The 19,170-nt window shown below is 51.0% G+C and overlaps 1 protein-coding gene across 5 annotated transcripts in view; it reads right to left on the bottom strand.

Annotated features, from left to right (window-relative positions):
* SNX29 (sorting nexin 29) overlaps positions 1–19,170 on the bottom strand; it is a 596,714-nt gene that overhangs the window by 496,503 nt on the left and 81,041 nt on the right. For all 5 annotated transcript variants that reach the window (XR_011564017.1, XR_011564016.1, XM_019987972.2 and 2 more), the window contains 3 exons: positions 12,865–12,983; positions 9,521–9,596; positions 7,126–7,208 (listed from right to left, as the gene is read on the bottom strand). Coding sequence is in view for 3 of the 5 variants with exons in the window: in XM_019987972.2 (XP_019843531.2) it covers positions 7,126–7,208; positions 9,521–9,596; positions 12,865–12,983 (278 nt within the window). In the remaining 2 variants the exon portion in view is untranslated. The remainder of the gene's footprint in view (positions 1–7,125; positions 7,209–9,520; positions 9,597–12,864; positions 12,984–19,170) is intronic.

Genomic DNA, 19,170 nt, shown 5'->3' with positions numbered 1-19,170 from the left:
TAACCCTGCTCGTCACCACACAGACTAACGCACGCCCGGCCAGAGCAGAGATGCCTGCTGTTTCAAAAACACTCCCGGGGTCTGGATCAACCTCCATCGTGACGGTGCTGTAGCATGGCTTCTCTCTTGCCCACCGCCCCCATCTGACCCTCACGGGCCCCAGACTAGAGCTGAGGACTATTTAACCTAAAATTCTGTTGAAACACTGTTGCCACAAGTTCAGTTTAAAAGAATGCCAAAAGTTAAATGGAACTGCAAAATAGAAAACAGAATTTTATTCATCATAAAATTTGGTGACTGGAGTAAGTCAGCTTCAACAGCAAATGATGACCAGGTGGAAAGCTATATTGTGCCAATTCCAGGGTAGAATGAGAAGTCCTGCTGGGTATTTTTAAAGGCCTTGGAGGTGAACCACACGGATTTCTTGTGTCCAGGTTCACTTCAAAAATATACCATTTTCTTTTGTGTCCATTCCAGTATATTAGGCAAACTCTTTTTCTATTTACCCCTTCAAAATAAGGTCATACTTTGGTCCCATAAAAGAGAGACAAAGACTTCTGAGATAAAGACGGAGAAGAGAGAACGAGTGTTAAAAGGATTTGAATAATAATTTAAAAAATTAAATATTTGTTATTTCAGGAAGACGTGAAAATGATCGCCTCTGGCTTCCCTGGTAGCTCAGTTGGTAAGGAATCCACCTGCAATGCAAGAGGTCCCAGTTCAATTCCTGGGTTGGGAAGATCCCCTGGAGAAGGGATAGGCTATCTACTCCAGCATTCTTGGGCTTTCTTGGTGGCTCAGCTGCTAAAGAATCCACCTGCAATGCGGGAGGCCTGGGTTCAATTCCTGGGTTGGGAAGATCCCCTGGAGAAAGGAAAGGCTACCCACTCCAGTGTTCTGACCTGGAGAATTCCATGGACTGTACAGTCCATGGGGTCACAGAGAAATGAATCGAACACGACTGAGCGACTTTCATTTTAAACTTTTCAGGTGAAATTTCAAGAACCATCTACAGTGAGCAGAGTGGCAGAGGCCCTGGGTTCTGAGCAGGGAGAGGCGGAGAGGTGCGGGCAGAAACTGCAGAGCGAGTTCCCGGACCATCCACTAGGTGGCGCATGAACCCAGGACAGGGGGGAGTCAGCCGCGACGGCGGGCGCGTTCGAGGAAGGGGTGGACCGGGGAGGCCGAGAGGCAGCGACGTGGGGTCAGCGCGGCCAGGGTCACGGCCCCACTGACCCTCAGGGTCTCAGTACGTTTGAGCGGCAGTAACAGGACACAGCAGACTGGGCGGCTGATAAACAACAGAAATGTACTGCTCACCGTTCTGGGGGCCGGAAGTCTAAGACTGGGGCGCCAGGGTGGGCAGGGGAGGACCCTCCGACAGGATGAAGCAGCTACAACGCAGGCCGGGGGTCACCTGGTGGGACGTCAGGGCGACGTCCAGGGGACAGAGTTGGGGTTCCTCCGCCAGGCTCCTCTGGGGTTCGAGAGAGTTGAGTGTCTCCTCTGGAGAGGAATCCAAGCGGCTGCACATAGGTACGTGTATGCGTGCATGCTCAGTCCCTTCAGTCGTGTCCGACTCTGCGACCCCATGGACCGCAGTCCACCAGGCTGCTCTGTCCATGGGATTCTCCAGGCAGGAATACCGGAGCGAGTTGCCATGCCCTCCTCCAGGGGATCTTCCCCACCCCGGGATCGAACCCTCGTCTCCTGCATTGGTAGGCGGGTTCTTTACCACTGCGCCACCTGGAAATTTCGTCTCTCTCAAATTCATGTGTTTTGATTACATTTGGAGGTAGGAACTTTAAAGAGGCAATTAAAGCTTCTTTATAAGAAGAAGAGACACCAGGGATGCGCACTCACAGGGAGAAGGCCATCAAGCCAAGAGAGAGGCCTCACCAGAAACCAGACTGCAGGCACCTCAAGAACTATGAGAAACACACTTTTGCTGTTTACGCTGCCGGTGTGGGGTACTTTGTTAACAACAACCCTAGCAAAGTACAATAATACTCCCTGGATACCCAGACAGACTAGCTCTCATTCTTTTTTTTTTTTGCAATAACACAGGAGGCAGGGGTGAGATGGGGAGGGTACAAGTCAAAAGCACCCACGCTGACAAAACTTCTAAGGGTTCTGATCTCTCGTCTGGAATACCCACAGGACAGACAACAACTTCAGTGAAGGTTCCCTGAAATTTACAGCCACCACTGCAAAAACAGAACCCCCGCCCACCACACACACCCTTATCCCCAACAAACCACACTGCTACCAAGTGTCGAGGGTCGAAATGTGGATGTGGTGAAGTTTTTCTTCAGAGATGCAGGCTGTAAACTCTGGATTTGCCAAAGATACCAAATAAGAAAACCAGATTTACACTGTTAGAAAAGTGTAGGCCTGGGCTTCCCAGGGGGCTCAGTGGGAAAGAATCCACCTGCCAAGGTAAGAGACAGGGGTTCTATCCCTGATCCGGGAAGATCCCATATGCCATGGAGCAACTAAGCCCACGTGCCACAACTACTGAGCCTGTGCTCTCGGGCCCGGGACCCACAACTACTGAGCCCATGAAGCCCTAGAGCAGTGCTCCGCAACAGGAGAAGCCACCGCAACGAGAAGTCCACGCACCACAGCTAGAGCGCAGTTCTCGCAAAGCAACGACCGCCGAGCACAGCCAAATATAAAAACAAGTAAAACTGTGTTTTAAAAAGTGACAGTTGCTCAGCTGTTTGACTCTTTGCGACCCCAGGGACTGTAGCCCGCCAGGCTCCTCTGTCCAAGGGAAGGTGCGTTTCCCTTCTCCAGGGGATGTTCCCGACCCGGGGATCAAACTCAGGTCTCCTGCACTGCAGGCAGATTCTTTATCATCTGAGCCACCAGGAAAGCCCTTTTTCTATTTAAAGCGTAGAACTAAAAATAAAAAAGCCAGTCTAGATCCCTGCCATCAGCATAAGTCAAGTGCATTCAGAGGCATGTCCTTACTGAAACACATGGGCCAGCATCTTCCTCAAAGTCAGAAGACGTCTGAGGCAGACCCACAGACCACGATCTCTCTTGACCCTGAAGAGTAACTGACAAAGCTCATCGTGTCTGAGATGGCGGGACCACATCCCAGGGTGCAGAGACCCACGTGAAAGCACAGCGCCGGGTGCCCCGGGGCCAGGCGGGGTGCGGAGCATCGAGATGTTCGTATCCTTGCTAATGGTGCCCAGGACGAGGCGCCGAGGAAGTCTGGCCTTCCTGCCCTCAATCTCGGGGTCACCATTCTTCTCAAAACAAATGTAAATGAGGCAAAAACTGGTGTGATTCAGAGCAGATGCACCTGGGGGCCAGAGTAAGGTCTCAGCTCTCCATGTCACGGTGTGACCCAGAGCAGCACTGCAGGTGCCAAGACGAGGCATCAAACGGGCAGAGAGAGAATTCCTCTGCCCGCTTCCGCTCCTCCCGCTGACTTCTGGAAACACGTTAATACCTGCCTTTTGCACTAAGATAGTGTTGCCACCATTCTCACCCTTAGACAGGCAACCACGTCCAGGCCAACTCACTGGCGCTGGCTCCTCTTCATTGTCTCTACTTTCACAATTACCTGCTACTCAAGGCAACTAAGAGTGGCTCTCCCCAGTACAGGAATCACATAAAACTCCACTTTTAGGGCTTCCCTGGTGGCTCAGTGGCTAAGAGTCCACACTCCGAATGCAGGGGGACCTGGGCTCAATCCCTGGTCAGGGAACTAGATCCCATATGCCACACCTAAGACCCAGCACAGTCAAAAATAAAAAAATTATTTTTAAATAAATAAAAGAACATTGGATGCCCCTCAGACTCCACTCTTCCTTCCTTAGTCAAAGTCACTCAGTCGTGTCTGACTCTTTGCGACTCCATGGACTATACAGTCCATGGAATTGCAAAAACACTGGAGTTGGTAGCCTTTCCCTTTTCCAGGGGATCTTTCCAACCCAGGGGATCAAACCGGGGTCTTCCGCATTGCAGGCGGATTCTTCACCAGCTAAGCTACCAGGGAAACCCTCTTCCTTCCTTAGCCATGAGGTTATTTTTGGGAGAAAACGAGATGGACACGTTGTCTCCTGAGTAGCCAGGGAGGCCTTGGGACGGATGTCAGCCACACAAGTGGGAACCTGTGTGCACTTTCTAGGAAGGGTCCTCACTGCTTGGGGGAGCGGAAAGGTTCATCTTCTTTGTGCCAGAGATCCATTGCATTGTCTGGTGATGAAGCCCATGGGTCTCTTCTCAGAAAAATGTTTTCAAATACATAACATAAAACACTCAAGATTACAAAGGAAACTGATTATACTAAAACAGAATTAACAAGATGTAAAAAAAGACAAGTGACAAACTAGCACACAGGATTTTACATTTTCTCATTAAAAACTATTTTCAAGCAGCAATGACATCATGAGATCTTTTTCATATCACTGTTACAGGAGCCAGTGACTTCCATTGCTCGCTTGGCTGAGACGCCTAAGGTTTCTATGATTCGCTGCTACTTTCATCGTTACAGAAAATGCAATCTAAGCAACCATCAACAGATGAGTGGACAAAGAAGATACACACAAACACACAGACACAAAGACAGACACACACACACACACACACACACACACACACACACACACACACACACAGAGGAATATTATTCAGCCATGAAAAAGAATGAAATTTTGCCACTAGAAGCAACACAGATGACCTCAGAAGGTACCATGCTTAGTACAGAAAAGAACAAATACTATATATCACTTGTATGTGGAATCTTAAAACAAACAGATGAACATAGCAAATGAATAACAGGCTCACGGATACAGAGGACAACTAGGGGTTACCAGCAGGGAGAGAGAATGGGAAGGGGCAAAATGGAGGGAAGGTAAGAGGTACATGTGACGATGCGCAAAATAAACCGCAGGGGAACACTGTGCACAGAGACCCAGCCAGCGTCACAGTGACTTCATACCCAACACAGCCCACAAACACGCTGAGTCACTGTGCTGCACACCCGGAACTAATAACATTGTAAACAATACTGCAACTAAAAAAAATAAATGCAGGATTTCCCCAGTGGTCCAGTGGTTAAGAATCCACTTGCCAATGCAGGGTGCGTGGGTTTGATCCCTGGTCCAGGAAGAGTCCACCTGCCACAGGGTAACTGAGCCTGTGCCCCGCAACAAGAGAAGCCACTGCAACGAGAAGCCTGTGCATCACAATGAGAGAAAGCCCCCATGCAGCAAGAAGACCAGCACAGCCAGAAACAAAGGTAATTAATTAAAAAATAATAATAAAAAGTGAAGGCAACACTGAATACTAAATTTCAGAGGCTAGAGGAAAAAGTCGTAACTTTTTTCCCAAGTTCAGATCCCTGATTCCTACCTAAGGAAATGGCGGAAGTTTCTCCTTTGCCCCCTCCTCATTCCTGATACCTGGGATGAGAATGAGATGGCTGGACCTGAAACAGCCATTTTGTACAACGAGGCAAGACAGAAGAAGCCCTACTCTCTAGTAACCATGGAGCCACACACTGGCCCAGCCTGCCTACCTCTGGGCAGAAAGGTGATTTCTATCATATTAAGCCACAGCTGGTTGGTTTATTCTTTATTATATAAAGCCACTCAAACCTAACCTTTCATCAAGAGCCTCTTGATGAAAGTAAAAGAGGAGAGTGAAAAAGCTGGCTTAAAACTCAACATTCAAAAAACAAAGATCTTGGCATCCAGTCCCATCACTTCATGGCAAATAGATGGGGAAACAATGGAAAAGGTGACAGACTTTATTGTCTTGGGCTCCAAAATCACTGCAGATGGTGACTGCAGCCACAAAATTAAAAGACGCTTGCCCCCAGGAAGAAAAGCTATGACCAACCTAGGCAGCATATTAAAAAGCAGAGACATTACTTTGCCAACAAAGGGCATTCTAGTCAAAGCTATGGTTTTTCCAGTGGTCATGTATGGATGTGAGGGTTGGACCATAAAGAAAGCTGAGCACAGTAGAACTGATGCTTCTGAACTGTGGTGTTGGAGAAGACTCTTAAGAGTCATTTGGACTGCAAGGGGATCCAACCAGTCCATCCTAAAGGAAATAGTCCTGAATATTCATTGGAAGGACTGATGCTAAAGCTGAAACTCCAATACTTTGGCCATCTGATGTGAAGAACTGACTCATTGGAAAAGACCCTGAGAAAGATGCTGAGAAAGATTAAAGGCAGGAGGAGAATGGGACGACAGAGGATGAGATGGTTGGATGGTATCACCGACTCAATGGACGTGAGTTTAAGCAAGCTCCGGGAGTTGGTGATGGACAGAGAGGCCTGGCGTGCTACAGTCCCTGGGGTTGCAAAGAGTCAGACACGACTGAGCGACTGAACTGAAACCTAACCTTAACTGCTGTACATTTTCTGAGCGGTGAGGTTGTCAACAGGTTGCACCTGATCATTAGCAACCTTCACTCATCTTTGAGAGACAGACTCTCCCTTATGTACAAAAGTGATTCCTCCAGAGATACAAAGGAAACCCAACTAGAAACCTCCTCTGTAGCTGACGGCCTTGCAGGAAGCAAACCCTGAAACCACGAAGGACGGAAGTTTCCCTCGGCCTCCCTGCTGCTCCACCTCCATGTCCTTTAGGGCAGGAGTCCTCAACCCCCGAGCTGGTACAGTTCAAGACCTGCTGGGAACCAGGCCACACAGCAAGAAGGGAAAGGCAGTGAGCGAGCAAACCTTCATCTGCATTCACAGCTGCTCCCCATCACGCGCCTAACTGCCTGAGCTCTGCCTCCCCTTACATCGGGGGAGGCATAATAAAGGTAAAGAGCCTGAATCATCCAGAAACCATCCCTGCCCCCTGGGTAAATGGAAAAATTGTCTTCCATGAAACTGGTCCCTGGGGGCGTAAAGGCTGGGGGCTCCTACTTTAACAAAACGATGCATGAACCCAGGTATCAGGTTTCACAGCTCAGGGAGCTTACACACCACACTTCAAGTCCACAACCAGGCACCCACACACCTGACTTCCTCCCAGACTCTGTAAAGTCGCGGTCATGCAGGAGCCAGCGCGAAGGCACTGACTCCAGGATGTGCAGGCCCCAGGGTCACCCAGGGATGGCGGACGCTGCCCAGAAAGTACTTACTAACTGTCATGGACTCTGGTACCGAGGCAGAAGGTAACAGGCTGCTCAGAGGACTCTCCTGGCCTGGAGGACTGGCTTCCACACTGGAAAGGCAAGCAGAGGGAAGTTAAGAGTCAGCCACTTAAAACATGCCATCTCGACATTCAAAACACATGCAGCCGGCCCTGAGCTCATTCAGGTTTCCCAACTCAAAGGAAGGGAAGGCGCCCTTTGCGGTCACAGTCCATCCTCTCTATGTGTGTATTCCATATCTGGAAATTCGCCTACTCCCTGAAGTTTACCCGTAACCCCAAAATTCCACACTCTCGGGGCTGACATGGTCATCCGTGAACACATACATGCGTGCGTGTGCACTCAGTCACTTCAGTCGTATCCGACTCTTTGCGGACTATAGCCAGGCAGGCTCCTCTGTCCACAGGATTCTCCAGGCAAGAATACTGGAGTGGGTTGCCATTTCCTCCTCCAGGGGATCTTCCCGACCCAGGGATCGAACCAAAATGTCTCTTACATCTCCTGCATTGCAGGCAAGTTCTTTACACTAGCACCTCCTAGGAAGTCCGAAGTGCTGTCTGTTGCTCCTAAACACAGGACGCTGTGGTGCCTCTTGGAGGAAGCCTGTGTGAGGCAGCCTCTATTCAGCCTGATGGTGCAGTGTGCTAAAGAACCTGCCTGACAATGCGGGAGATGCAAGAGATGTGGGCTGGATCCCTGGTGTGGGAAAATCCCCTGGAGGAAGGCACGGCAACCCACTCCAGTATTCTTGCTCGGAGAATCCCATGCACAGAGGAGTCGGGTGGGCTACAGTCCATGGGCTCGCAAGAGAGTCAGACACGACTGAAGCAACTCAGCACACACACATACACAATGACACTGCTGTTGGTCATGAGTTCCCTTTCAGTGAATCAACAGCAGATGTTAGATGAAATGTCTTTAAACAGGAGCAGACAGAAAACAAAGGTACTTACTGATCCACTGACCAAAACGTTGTGACCAGACACACTCCTAGGAACCCAGGAGCAATGACTCCGTCTTGAGAGAACACTAGCACCAGATAAAATGAGCGCTGATTGTGTAGTTACAAAGAATTTGCAACATGGAAAAATAATCCTTCACATCATGAAAACAGCTAGGGGAATACCCAGTAGCCCACACGGTCAAAGCTATGGTTTTTCCAGTAGTCATGTATAGATGTGAGAGTTGGACCATAAAGAAGGCTGAGCGCCAAAGAACTGATGCCTTCAAACTGCAGTGTTGGAGAAGACTCTTGGGAGACCCTTGGACAGCAAGGGGATGAAACCAGTCAAGCCTAAGGGAAGTCAATCGTGAATATTCACTGGGAGGACCGATGCTTCCTGTGGGTGACACCAACCCCTCCTGGCACCGCACTAACGTGTACAAGCCTCCTACAGGCAGCGCCTCTCCAAAAGCAGGGCGAGACTGGAGCGCCAAGCACGGGCGGAGGGAAACAGCGCCCACACCCGGGGGCCGAGGTTGAAAATGCAGATGCTGTATCTCAGGGACACCAAACTAAAGCCAAGGAGGAAGGAGAGGGCTGTAAAGGCAGCGAGGATCACAGTGACAGCAGGGGCTCCTCAGTGTCCATCTCAGCTCTGCCACCTAATGTCCAGTGACTCTGAACAGCTCAGCTTTCCCTTGACATACTTAGATTTGATTAAAAAAAAACCAACCTGATGTGGTGCGTGTGTGCTTCAGTCATATCTGACTCTGCCAGGCAGGCTCCTCTGTCCAAGCGATTCTCCAGGCAAGGATACTGGAGTGGGTTGCCATTTCCTTCTCCAGGGCATCTTCCTGACCCAGGGATCGAACCCTCGTCCCCTTCACTGCAGGCAGATTCTCTATCACTGAGCCACCTGGGAAGCCCCAGGCACTTCACAAATACCTGATACCAAGGTGGTTCCAATACTACGTGTGTGTGCGCTCAGCTGTGTCTGACTCTTTGTAATCCCATGGACTGCAGCCCGCCGGGCTCCTCTATGGGATTTTCCAGGCAAGACTACTACAGTGGGGTGCCATTTCCTTCCCCAGGTTTAAATATTACATAATACTAAAAGTGTGAAGTGTAATACTAAAGTTGTCCAATGGTTTATTGCCAAATATTAAATCAAGCACATTATGACCGTGGGAGCACCTAGCCGTGGCCCCCCAAGAAGGAAAAGTAAAGCCGGCAGCAAAGGAACTGTGACCGACACCAGGTCTCGGGCCTGAGACCCTTGGCCACTCGGTGCCCTCGGACGTCAGACCAAAGCTGAACTGAATCTCTGTGAAGTGAGGCCCTGCCCGTCAAGCAGGGGTACTTTCCAAAAGAGGAAGGGCGGAGCTGTGAAGAGGGCAGCCCGGCCCCAGAGCCAGCCGGAGGCGGGGCCTGCGCGCTCACCTGTACCGGGGTCCCGGCTCCGGGAGGATGTGGTCCTCAGGTCCCGTCCCGTTCTCCAGGCTCCCGAGGGGGGCATCTGCACAGACAGCAGCCACAGAGACGGTCAGGGTTCTGCTCTCACCCTCAGCTGCCCCATGAGACAGACACTGGCTCGCCTGCTAACTCCGCTGACATGCAAGGCCTTCCCCACCTGCACACTGGACTTCCATCTGCCGCCCATTTCATTTTTTTCGGCCGTCATCTGGGACTTGGCATCAGTCACTGGCTGGAGGCCCTGTTCTCCCACTTCGGCTTTTTTTTCCCTTCACTGAAGCATGGCTCCCACACAATACTCTTATCAGCTGCAGGTGTACAGCATGGCGACTCAGTACTTATATTGGAAACTGATTACATTACATATTGATCACCGCAATAAATCCAGCAACTACCTGTCACCCACGGTTATTACAACAGTACTGACTACATTCCCTATGACTTTATTTATTAACCTTTCTGATCTTGAGCCACCTGGAATTATGCATGAAGTTCATATCCAAGAACAACCTCAGAACCAGAGAATAATAAATCAGCTGTTAGACAAAAGGGCTCCCGCCTGCAATGTCTGGAGAAGGCCACGCGGGGGCAGCAGCGTCCACCTGTCACAGCCGCGTGACTGCCACTCTGTCAAGAGCCCTGCACCAAGCCGGAAAGGCATTTGGAAGACGGGAGGCCATAAGTCATCTCGACAAACAACAGGCACGAGGCAGCACGGGCCTTCATAGATGTACTGGCTGCTGCTCGTGTCTCTTTCCAGGAAAAAGTGCAAAATCCGTGCCCCTGGGGGACATCAAGGCCAATGTCGCTCAGGAGAACACCTGTGCGCTAGACAAAGTCCTGGCATGTCCAGGCCCCCAACCAGGCCTGGGTCGGGACGGGGACAGAAGGGAGCTCATCTCGCTCCCTAAGCCATCTGTCTTGTGACCTCCTCCGTTTTCACCTGCTCAGGATTCCCCGCTCTTAAGGGGTTGAAAAAGGGAATCCTAAGAGGAAAAGCATTCTCTCGCTTTCCCTTCCACCCGCTGTCCGCACGAAGCTACTGCACTCACTCCCGCCTCTTATTTCTCTTAATTTATATTAGAGTTGCTTTACAATGCTGTGTTGGTTTCTACTACACAGCACAGTGAATCTGAGATATATATATATATATTCCCTCTTTTTTGGATTTCTTTCCCCTCTGGGTCACCACAGAGCACTGAGTTCCCTGCACTACACAGCCGGGATCTGAATGGCATGCCCGCCAGGCCACGGCTCCTCCAGCTCTGATTCTAGCATCTGTGAGCAGCCTGAGGATAACACGCCTTCCCGTGCAATGCTCCCACCAACAGCGGGTGTGCCCCTAAGGCTGTCACAAGCTTCCAAGACTCCTGGCAGCTTCGTTACTGTAGTAAATCAAAAAGCTGGCAGACAGGCTCACACCCTGTATCCCTGGTGAGGACGGTCTAGACCAGCTGGAGCTCAGGGTCCACTCACCAGGGACAAGATGGAGCCTCTGGGCCTGGGAGGCTGACAGCCCGAGGAGGGATCGAGAGAAACCTGCCAGGTCAGGGGACGCCTCCCAGCGAGGATCCCGGAGGCCGGCCAGAATGCCGGGTTCTGTGACTGAACCCCAACGTGAACAGCACACAGCCAAGCCCTGGGGGCAGCCTGACATGCCAGCCCAGCGACAGTTCACGACCCGGCCAAAAGGCCCATCAGTGGGGAGTAGAATAAGGGGTGTGGACCCTAACTCAGATGCTATGAACGAGCCCTGGAAACCCCCCAGGGGTCCTAGACGCACGTGAGGACCACCTACTTCCTGTCAGCCACCCCCACTTCTCAGACACTCTGCCCCAATCTGCACTGCCCCTGCGCAGGCAAGGGCGAGGTGACCATATCCCCAGCCTGGGGGGGCTCGGACCCAGGCTGGTCACCCAAGCGGAAAGAGGGCAGGAGCTCCCAGACCGACCCGCCCCGGGCTTCACCGAGACCCAGACAGAAGCTCTGGTTGGTACCGAAGGTGCTCTGTTGGCACCTCAGCCAGGTACAGACCAGATGGGAGGGGGAGAAGGCTGAAAGAACACAGACCAACCAGCGAGGGGAGGAGAGGGGGCAGACCCCACCAGGAAGTGGGGCACAGGACCAGGAGGACTGCAGGCCAGGCCAGGCCCAAAGACGCCCCCCGCCACCCCACTGGTATGAAGCCAGCAGGGAGCCTGCCCAGGCCCTCCTGTGTGCCCAGCCTCTCCTCTCAGACTTCCTCGGGGGAGTTTCGCCCCACGTCTGAACAGTGACTCCCCTTCCTCGCAGGCTGCGGCCAGGAGGGACTGAGCTAACCCAGACAAGCACCACGTGTTCATCACCGCCATCCACACTTCCCCGGAGGGGAGACCAGCCTGGCGGACGGTGGTCACTCACACCAGCAACACTGCCTCACAGGCGGCCACCTGCCCCCCACCCCCCGGCACCTTTGAGGTGACCGCCACGCCCCCCAGCCCCGACTGCACCCGGGAATGGGCCCGCCCTCCCCGAGCTAGTCTGAGGGGGTTTCTGTTCCTCACATGGAGCCATGACAACCGTTTGTCATCCGGCTTAGAATGTCGACAGCTTCCTGAGCAGCCGGTGGGCCCCCGTTCCCAACCGTCCACGGCTTCCTAAACCTGGGCCCACGAGGGTGAGAGGGGCACCCACGCTGCAGGTGCAGGGAGGCCTCGCCAACACAGTGGGGCTGCGGGGGCACCGGAACGACCAGGCACCACGCACACCCACCCGGCCGGGAGCGCCGGGCTCAGCCACGACTCCCACCTGCACCCCGACACCTCCCACCCCGACCTGCTCTAGCTAAAGAAAATAATAACAAACCACACGCGTGTCCCCTCAGTCACAAGGAACGGGCCAGAAAGGCTTGCCCACTTTTCGGCAAGCTTACTCCCTGACCCCCACGCCCTCAGCTGCCAAGGGTGCGAAGGTCTTTAGAACTATGGGTTCTGACCTCCATACTCCTGAGAGGCAAAATAATGGTCACCGTTTGTAATCTGCCTGTACACCACCAAGTTCGACAGATCGCTGACAAGAAAGGAAGCGGGCCTGGGGGCTCCCAGGTGACATGCCAACTCCTGCTCAGGCGAGAGCACCGCAAAATACCCTGGTTCAGCGAGGAGACAAGCCAAAGCCACTGGGGCTCCCCTGCTGAGAGGGGCTACCTGCCCTGAGCCCCCGCCTCCCTTCCCCCCACCCCTGCCCACAGACATGACAACTGATCCGGCCTCTCCTGCCGCTGCTCCAGCCACAACCCGTGAGGGAGGCAGGGAGGAACCAGGGACACCCACCTGCAGGCCCGTAGGAGCCCACGCCGCTGACGGGGAAGAGCACCTCGGCGTGGCCGTGCAGCACTTGCAGCGGGGCCCAGCCATGCATCTGGGAGAGGCAGGTGCCTGCGTCCAGCGGCCTGAGGGAGAGAACACAGCTGCGGGTCAGGGCCCCACCCGGCCCCCCCAGGGAACCACCCAGGCCGGGAGGGGCTGAGAACATGAGGAGGCCCGGGCGGGAGCCGGGAGCTGGCCCTCCTGTGCTCGCTCCTTTAGCCCATGTGTACTGAGCCCCTCCTACCTGCCAAGCAGTGAACACACACATGCGTGCATGCACACTCACGCACACACACACGAGCCGGCCAACAAGGTCCATCCTGCCCTCATGGAGCTTACAGTCTGCTGGAGGTGCAGACATGAAGTACGTGTGTGCGTGCTAAGTCACTTCAGTCACGTCTGACTCTGACGCCATGGACTGTTCCACCAGACTCCTCTGTCCATGGGATTCTCCAGGCAAGAATACTGGAGTGCGTTGCCATACCCTTCTCCAGGAGGATCTTCCCGACCCAGGGATCAAACCCACGTCTCTTACATCTCCTGCACTGGCAGGCGGATTCTTTGCCACTAGCACCACGTGGGAAGCCCGACATGAAACATATGATCCCACAAACAAGTGAGAAACGGCAGCGCGGGTCACGGGGCTGGTCGGGAAGGTGGTGGAAGGATTCCACGAAGAAGGGAGGTTTGAAGTGAGTGGGGAGGGAAGCGCTGGGGCCACGAGGGGAGGTGGAGGGGGGAACAGGGATGGAAGTGGGGGGCCGCACGTGCCAGGGCTGAAGCAAGAGGAGGCCCCACGGGCTCTGGCTTCTCCAATAAGCCTGGGCCAGTGTCCCTCTGCCTCACTGGTTCTCAAACCCTCAGGAGTAAAAGGACAGAACCAGACCAGACCGTGTCTGGGCCACTTCCAAGAAAGGGAGTCAGCTCGAATATTAACCAGGCTCATATGATCTGTTACAGTGTAAACTTACCCACCACTGCCAAACTAGCCTGTTCGACCTTTGTAACGCCAGGCTGGTTTGGTTACGTGGGTTTGAGACAGTATCTGCCCACTGCAGCATCTACTTCTGGGCAAGAAGCCAACAGTGATAAACACCAAGATGCGTCTGTGCAGGACTTGAAGGTTTATAAACTCAAGTCGTAAATCAGATGTAAAGAAGTCCACAGCAGATCACAGTCACAGCTACTCAATGGAGGGAGGGAGGCAGAGAGGAGGAGGAGGAGGAGGAGGAGGAAGGAAAAGGAGAGGAAGGGGAGGGGAAAGGAGGGGACAAAAACAACTCAGAGAGATCAGGCGACTGGTCCAAGTTCATCACTTGGCCGGGACCAAGGCTGGTAGAATTCAGCCCAGGTCTTCCAGATCCAGTTACTACGAGTCTCCTGGCCACTGCCCATCACGATACATGATACACGATACATTTCATATGGAGCAGGGATTAACAAAATTTTTTTGAAAAGGACCAGACAGTCAATACTTTAGGCTGTGTGGCCATTGTGGCTGTTCAGTAGCTAAGTCATGTCCAATTCTTTGCAACCCCATGGACTGCACCACGCCAGGCTTCCCTGTCCTTCACCATCCCCTGGAGTTTGCTCAAATTCATGTTCACTGAGGCAGTGACGCTATCTAATCATCTCATCCAGTATACTTCTTTGTTGAGTTTTTGGTTTGTTTTGTTTTTTTTTTTTTGACTGGTTTACAAAGCTTTAAAACATGTAACAGCCATTCTTGGCCTGGGGGTAGATTTGGCCAACAGGCTAGTTTGCCAGCTCTTTTTTTAAACTTTTTTAAAATGTTATTTCTTTATTTATGGCTACACTGGGTCTCATTGCTATGTGTGGGCTTTCTCTAGCTGCGGTGAGTGGGGGCTGTGCTGAGGGGCCAGGCTGCTCATCGTGGTGGCTTCTCGCTGCAGAGCATGGGCTCTAAGGAGCTCTAGGGCTTAGCTGCTCCCACGGCATGTGGGATCTTCCCGGACCAGTGATTGAACCTGTGTCCCCCCAACTGGCAGGCGGATTCTTAACCATGCTGCCATCAGGGAAGTCCCTGCCAACTCTTCCTTTAAGGCTTGTCCTGTAGCCATTCTCCTCTGAGTCCTCTGGAGCTTTTGGCTACACATGTGACACTCAGCAAGACACACAGGGAGAAGTGACCTTGCAGACTTTTGCCAGCTCTGTGACTTAGGCCTGCAGGTAACGCACTCCGTGAGGCATGGCAGAGGAAGTGCCCCACCGGTGTGCCCCGCAGCAGAGCTGGGTGCTGGGGTGCACGTGGCCCTGCCTCTACAATCTGTAAAGAACTGCCTGCCTGCCCTGGGCTCCGATCCAGCAGCTGGCAACCAGGGGGACTCCCAGACAGACGCCCAGAGGCAGCCAGGGTGCCCCTCGGGACACGGCAGCAAAACCACAGTCCTTTCCTGGCTGCTGTACCGGCTCCAAGTGGGTGGGATTTCCTGCTGTTTCTTTTTGTTGTTGAATCTTTACTTCTGTAATTTTTTTAATTTATCTATTTTTAATTGGAGGATAACTGCTTTACAATGTTGTGCTGGTTTCTGCCGAGCATCAACATGAAGCAGCCACAGGTAATATATATGTTCCCTCCCTCCCACCTCCCACCGCATCTCCTTCCTCTAGGTTGTCACCGAGCACCAGGCTGGGATCCCTGTGTCATACAGCAAATTCCCATTGGCTATCTCGCTTATACATGGCGATATGTATGTTTCTATGCTACTCTGCTGTTTCTAAGGGGACATACATCTTGCCACTTTCCGACAACACGTGCAGAGCACAAGGTGAAGTCAGGTCCCACCCGCTGAGGTTCGGACCCACATAAAAGTGGGCAAAGGATCCCCATCTCAAAAAGGGGTTACACTAAAGTTATTCCTGAGGCACAGACCAGTTCAGAATACGGTGCCAATACCAGAATGGATGTTGCTTTTCTTTAGAGAAGATAGTTAAAAAAAAAAAAAAAACTAGAAAATGCCACAAAGAGGAGGGTAGTGTTAGTTGCTTAGTCGTGTCTGACTCTTTGTGACCCGAGAGACGACAGCCCGCTAGGCTCCTCTGTCCAAGAGATCCTTCAGGCAAGAACACTGGAGTGGGCTGCCATTCCCTTCTCCAGAGGATCTTCTTGACCCAGGGATGGAACCTAGGTCTCCTCCATTGCAGGCAGATTCTTTACCGTCTAAGCCACCAGGGAAGCCAAAGAGGGGGAGAATAACACACCCAAACGCACGTTATCCAAAACATGACTGACCTGGACACGATCGCCTCTGTCTTTTTCTCGACTTGCATACTTCTCTTTAAGAGTTTGTGACGCAACTAAATGTAGGTTTTTATAATTTCCTTTTCTCATTCAATGTATAAGTTCATCCTCACACTATGTGGACACTCTCAGATGTCATTTAAGATGTTTAAGATTCTGAACATTAAGATTTAATCTGAACTATGAAACACTCCGCTGTTCACTGTGAGTGGTTCCTCCACACCTGCACCTTTTGCTCCCCTGCATTGTCTCTCTAACTCAGTACGCTGTCATCTGGAGGCAACAGCCTTTGTCCTCAGACCTGTCCTCAGCACGGCTTCCCGGCAGCAGAATTACTAAATCGAGGGGACTAAGCACTGAGGGCAGGAGGAGAAGGGGACGACAGAGGATGAGATGGTTGGATGGCATCAGTGACTCAGTGGACATGAGTTTGCACAAACTCCAGGAGATGGTGAAGGACAGAAAAGCCTGGCGTGCTGCGGTCCATGGGGTCGCAGAGAGTCGGACACAACTGAGTGACTGAACAACAGCAACAGAACATTTCTGAGGCTCCTGAAGTGTCACATTGTTCTCTGCAGAGGCTGTGGACGTGGCCGACGCTCGGTCAGGATGACGTGAGCGAGGGTTGGCCTGATCATTGTACGAGTTAATGCTACTGTGTGTCTGGAAGATTCTGAGCACTGAGGGCACAAAGAGCCAGCCGTCCTGGCAGGGTGCTCACCCCGGGCCGCCCTCCACCTAGTTCTCTTTTTCAAACGTGATGAAGATGATGGCAAAGTGCAGGGTCTGGTTTCACTCTGTGTTTACACAGTTGCTATTTAAATGCAACTTTTTTCAGGCTTGTAGTTCTTTTTGAATTATGTTTTCACCCCACTTCTCTGTTGGTTTCATGGAGCACATATAAAGTGACAGGAAAACCCCTTTTTATAATAAAGGTATTATTCTTTTTTAAGAAAAATAATCAGGGGTTTCCCTGGCAGTCCAGTAGTTAAGAGTGCACTTCCACTGCAGAGGGTATGGGTTCAGTCCCTGGTCAAGGATCCCAAATGCCACGCAGCATGGTCAAAAAACAGAAAAGCTACCACTTATAAATCAAATCCACCTAAATCAAATCCCTGACAATTATACAGTAGAAGTGACAAATAGATTCAAGGGATTAGATCTGATGGAGTGCCTTAAGAACTAAGGACGGAGGTTCGTCACATTGTACAGGAGGTGGTGATCAAGACCATCCTCAAGAAAAAGAAATACAAAAAGGCAAAATGGTTGTCTGAGGAGGCCTTACAAACAGCTGAGTAAAGAAGAGAAGCTGAAGGTAAAGGAGAAAAGGAAAGATACACCCATCTGACTGGAGAGTTCCAAGAATAGCAAGGAGAGATAAGAAATTCCTCAGTGATCAATGCAAAGAAATAGAGGAAAACAATAGAATGGGAAAGACTAGAGATTTCTTCAAGAAAATTAGAGACACCAAGGGGACATTTCATGCAAAGACGGGCACAATAAAGGACAGAAATGGTATGGACCTAAGAAAAGCAGAAGATATTAAGAAGAGGTGGCAAGAATACACAGAAGAACTGTACAAAAAAGATCTTCATGACCCAGATAACCACGATGGTGTGATCACTCACCTAGAGCCAGACATCCTGGAATGCGAAGTCAAGTGGGCCTTAGGAAGCATCACTACGAACAAAGCTAGTGGAGGTGATGGAATTCTAGTTGAGCTACTTCAAATCCTAAAATATGATGCAGTTAAAGTGCTGCATTCAACATGCCAGAGAACTTGGAAAACTCAGCAGTGGCCACAGGACTGGAAAAGGTCAGTTTTCATTCCAATCCCAAAGAAAGGCAGTGCCAAACAATGTTCAAACTACCACACAACTGCACTTATCTCACACGCTAGCAAAGTAATGCTCAAAAGTCTTCAAGCCAGGCTCCAACAGTACATGAACCAAGAACTCCCAGATGTTCAAGCTGGATTTAGAAAAGGCAGAGGAACCAGAGATCAAATCACCAACATTTGTTGGATCATTGAAAAAGCAAGAGAGTTCCAGAAAAACATCTACTTTCTGCTTTATTGACTATGCCAAAGCCTTTGACTGTGTGGATCACAACAAACTGTGGAAAAGTCTTCAAGAGATGGGAATACCAAACCACCTGACCTGCCTCTTGAGAAATCTGTATGCAGGTCAAGAATCAACAATTAGAACTGGACATGGAACAATGGACTGGATCCAAATCAGAAAAGGAGTACGTCAAGGCTGTATATTGTCACCCTGCTTATTTAACTTATATGCAGAGTACATCATGAGAAATGCTGGGCTGGATGAAGCACAAGCTGGAATCAAGATTGCCGGGAGAAATATCAATAACCTCAGATATGCAGATGACACCACCCTGATGGCAGAAAGTGAAGAAGAACTAAAAAGCCTCTTGATGAAAGTGAAAGAGGAGAGTGAAAAAGTTGGCTTAAAACTCAACATTCAAAAAACGAAGATCATGGCATCCAGTCCCATCACTTTATGGCAAACAGATGGGGAAACAACAGAAACGGTGACAGACTTTATTTCTCAGGCTCCAAAATCACTGCAGATGGTGATTGCAGCCATGAAATTAAAAGACGCTTGCTCCCTGGAAGAAAAGCTATGACCAACCTAGACAGCAGAGACATTACTTTGCCAACAAAGGTCCATCTAGTCAAAGCTATGGTTTTTCCAGTAGTCATGTATGGATGTGGGAGTTGGACCATAAAGAAAGCTGAGCACTGCATTGGGAGCACGGGGCCTTACCCACTGGACCACCAGCAAAGTTCCTGTCTGTACTGTTTTCATTGTATACAACATGAAGGTATATGTGTGTAAGCAAAGACCATTTTAGGAGATTTAACTTTTTAACAAAATAAGACAAAGGCCGTCTAATCAAAGCTATGGTTTTTCCAGTGGTCATGTATGGATGTGAGAGTTGGACTATAAAGAAAGCTGAGCACCGAAGAATTGAGGCTTTTGAACTGC

This window comes from Bos indicus, chromosome 25 (assembly GCF_029378745.1).
Source record: "Bos indicus isolate NIAB-ARS_2022 breed Sahiwal x Tharparkar chromosome 25, NIAB-ARS_B.indTharparkar_mat_pri_1.0, whole genome shotgun sequence".
Lineage (NCBI taxonomy): Eukaryota > Metazoa > Chordata > Mammalia > Artiodactyla > Bovidae > Bos > Bos indicus.
Note: the sequence above shows the minus strand (reverse complement) of the source record. Positions and strands in the feature narration are given on the sequence as shown.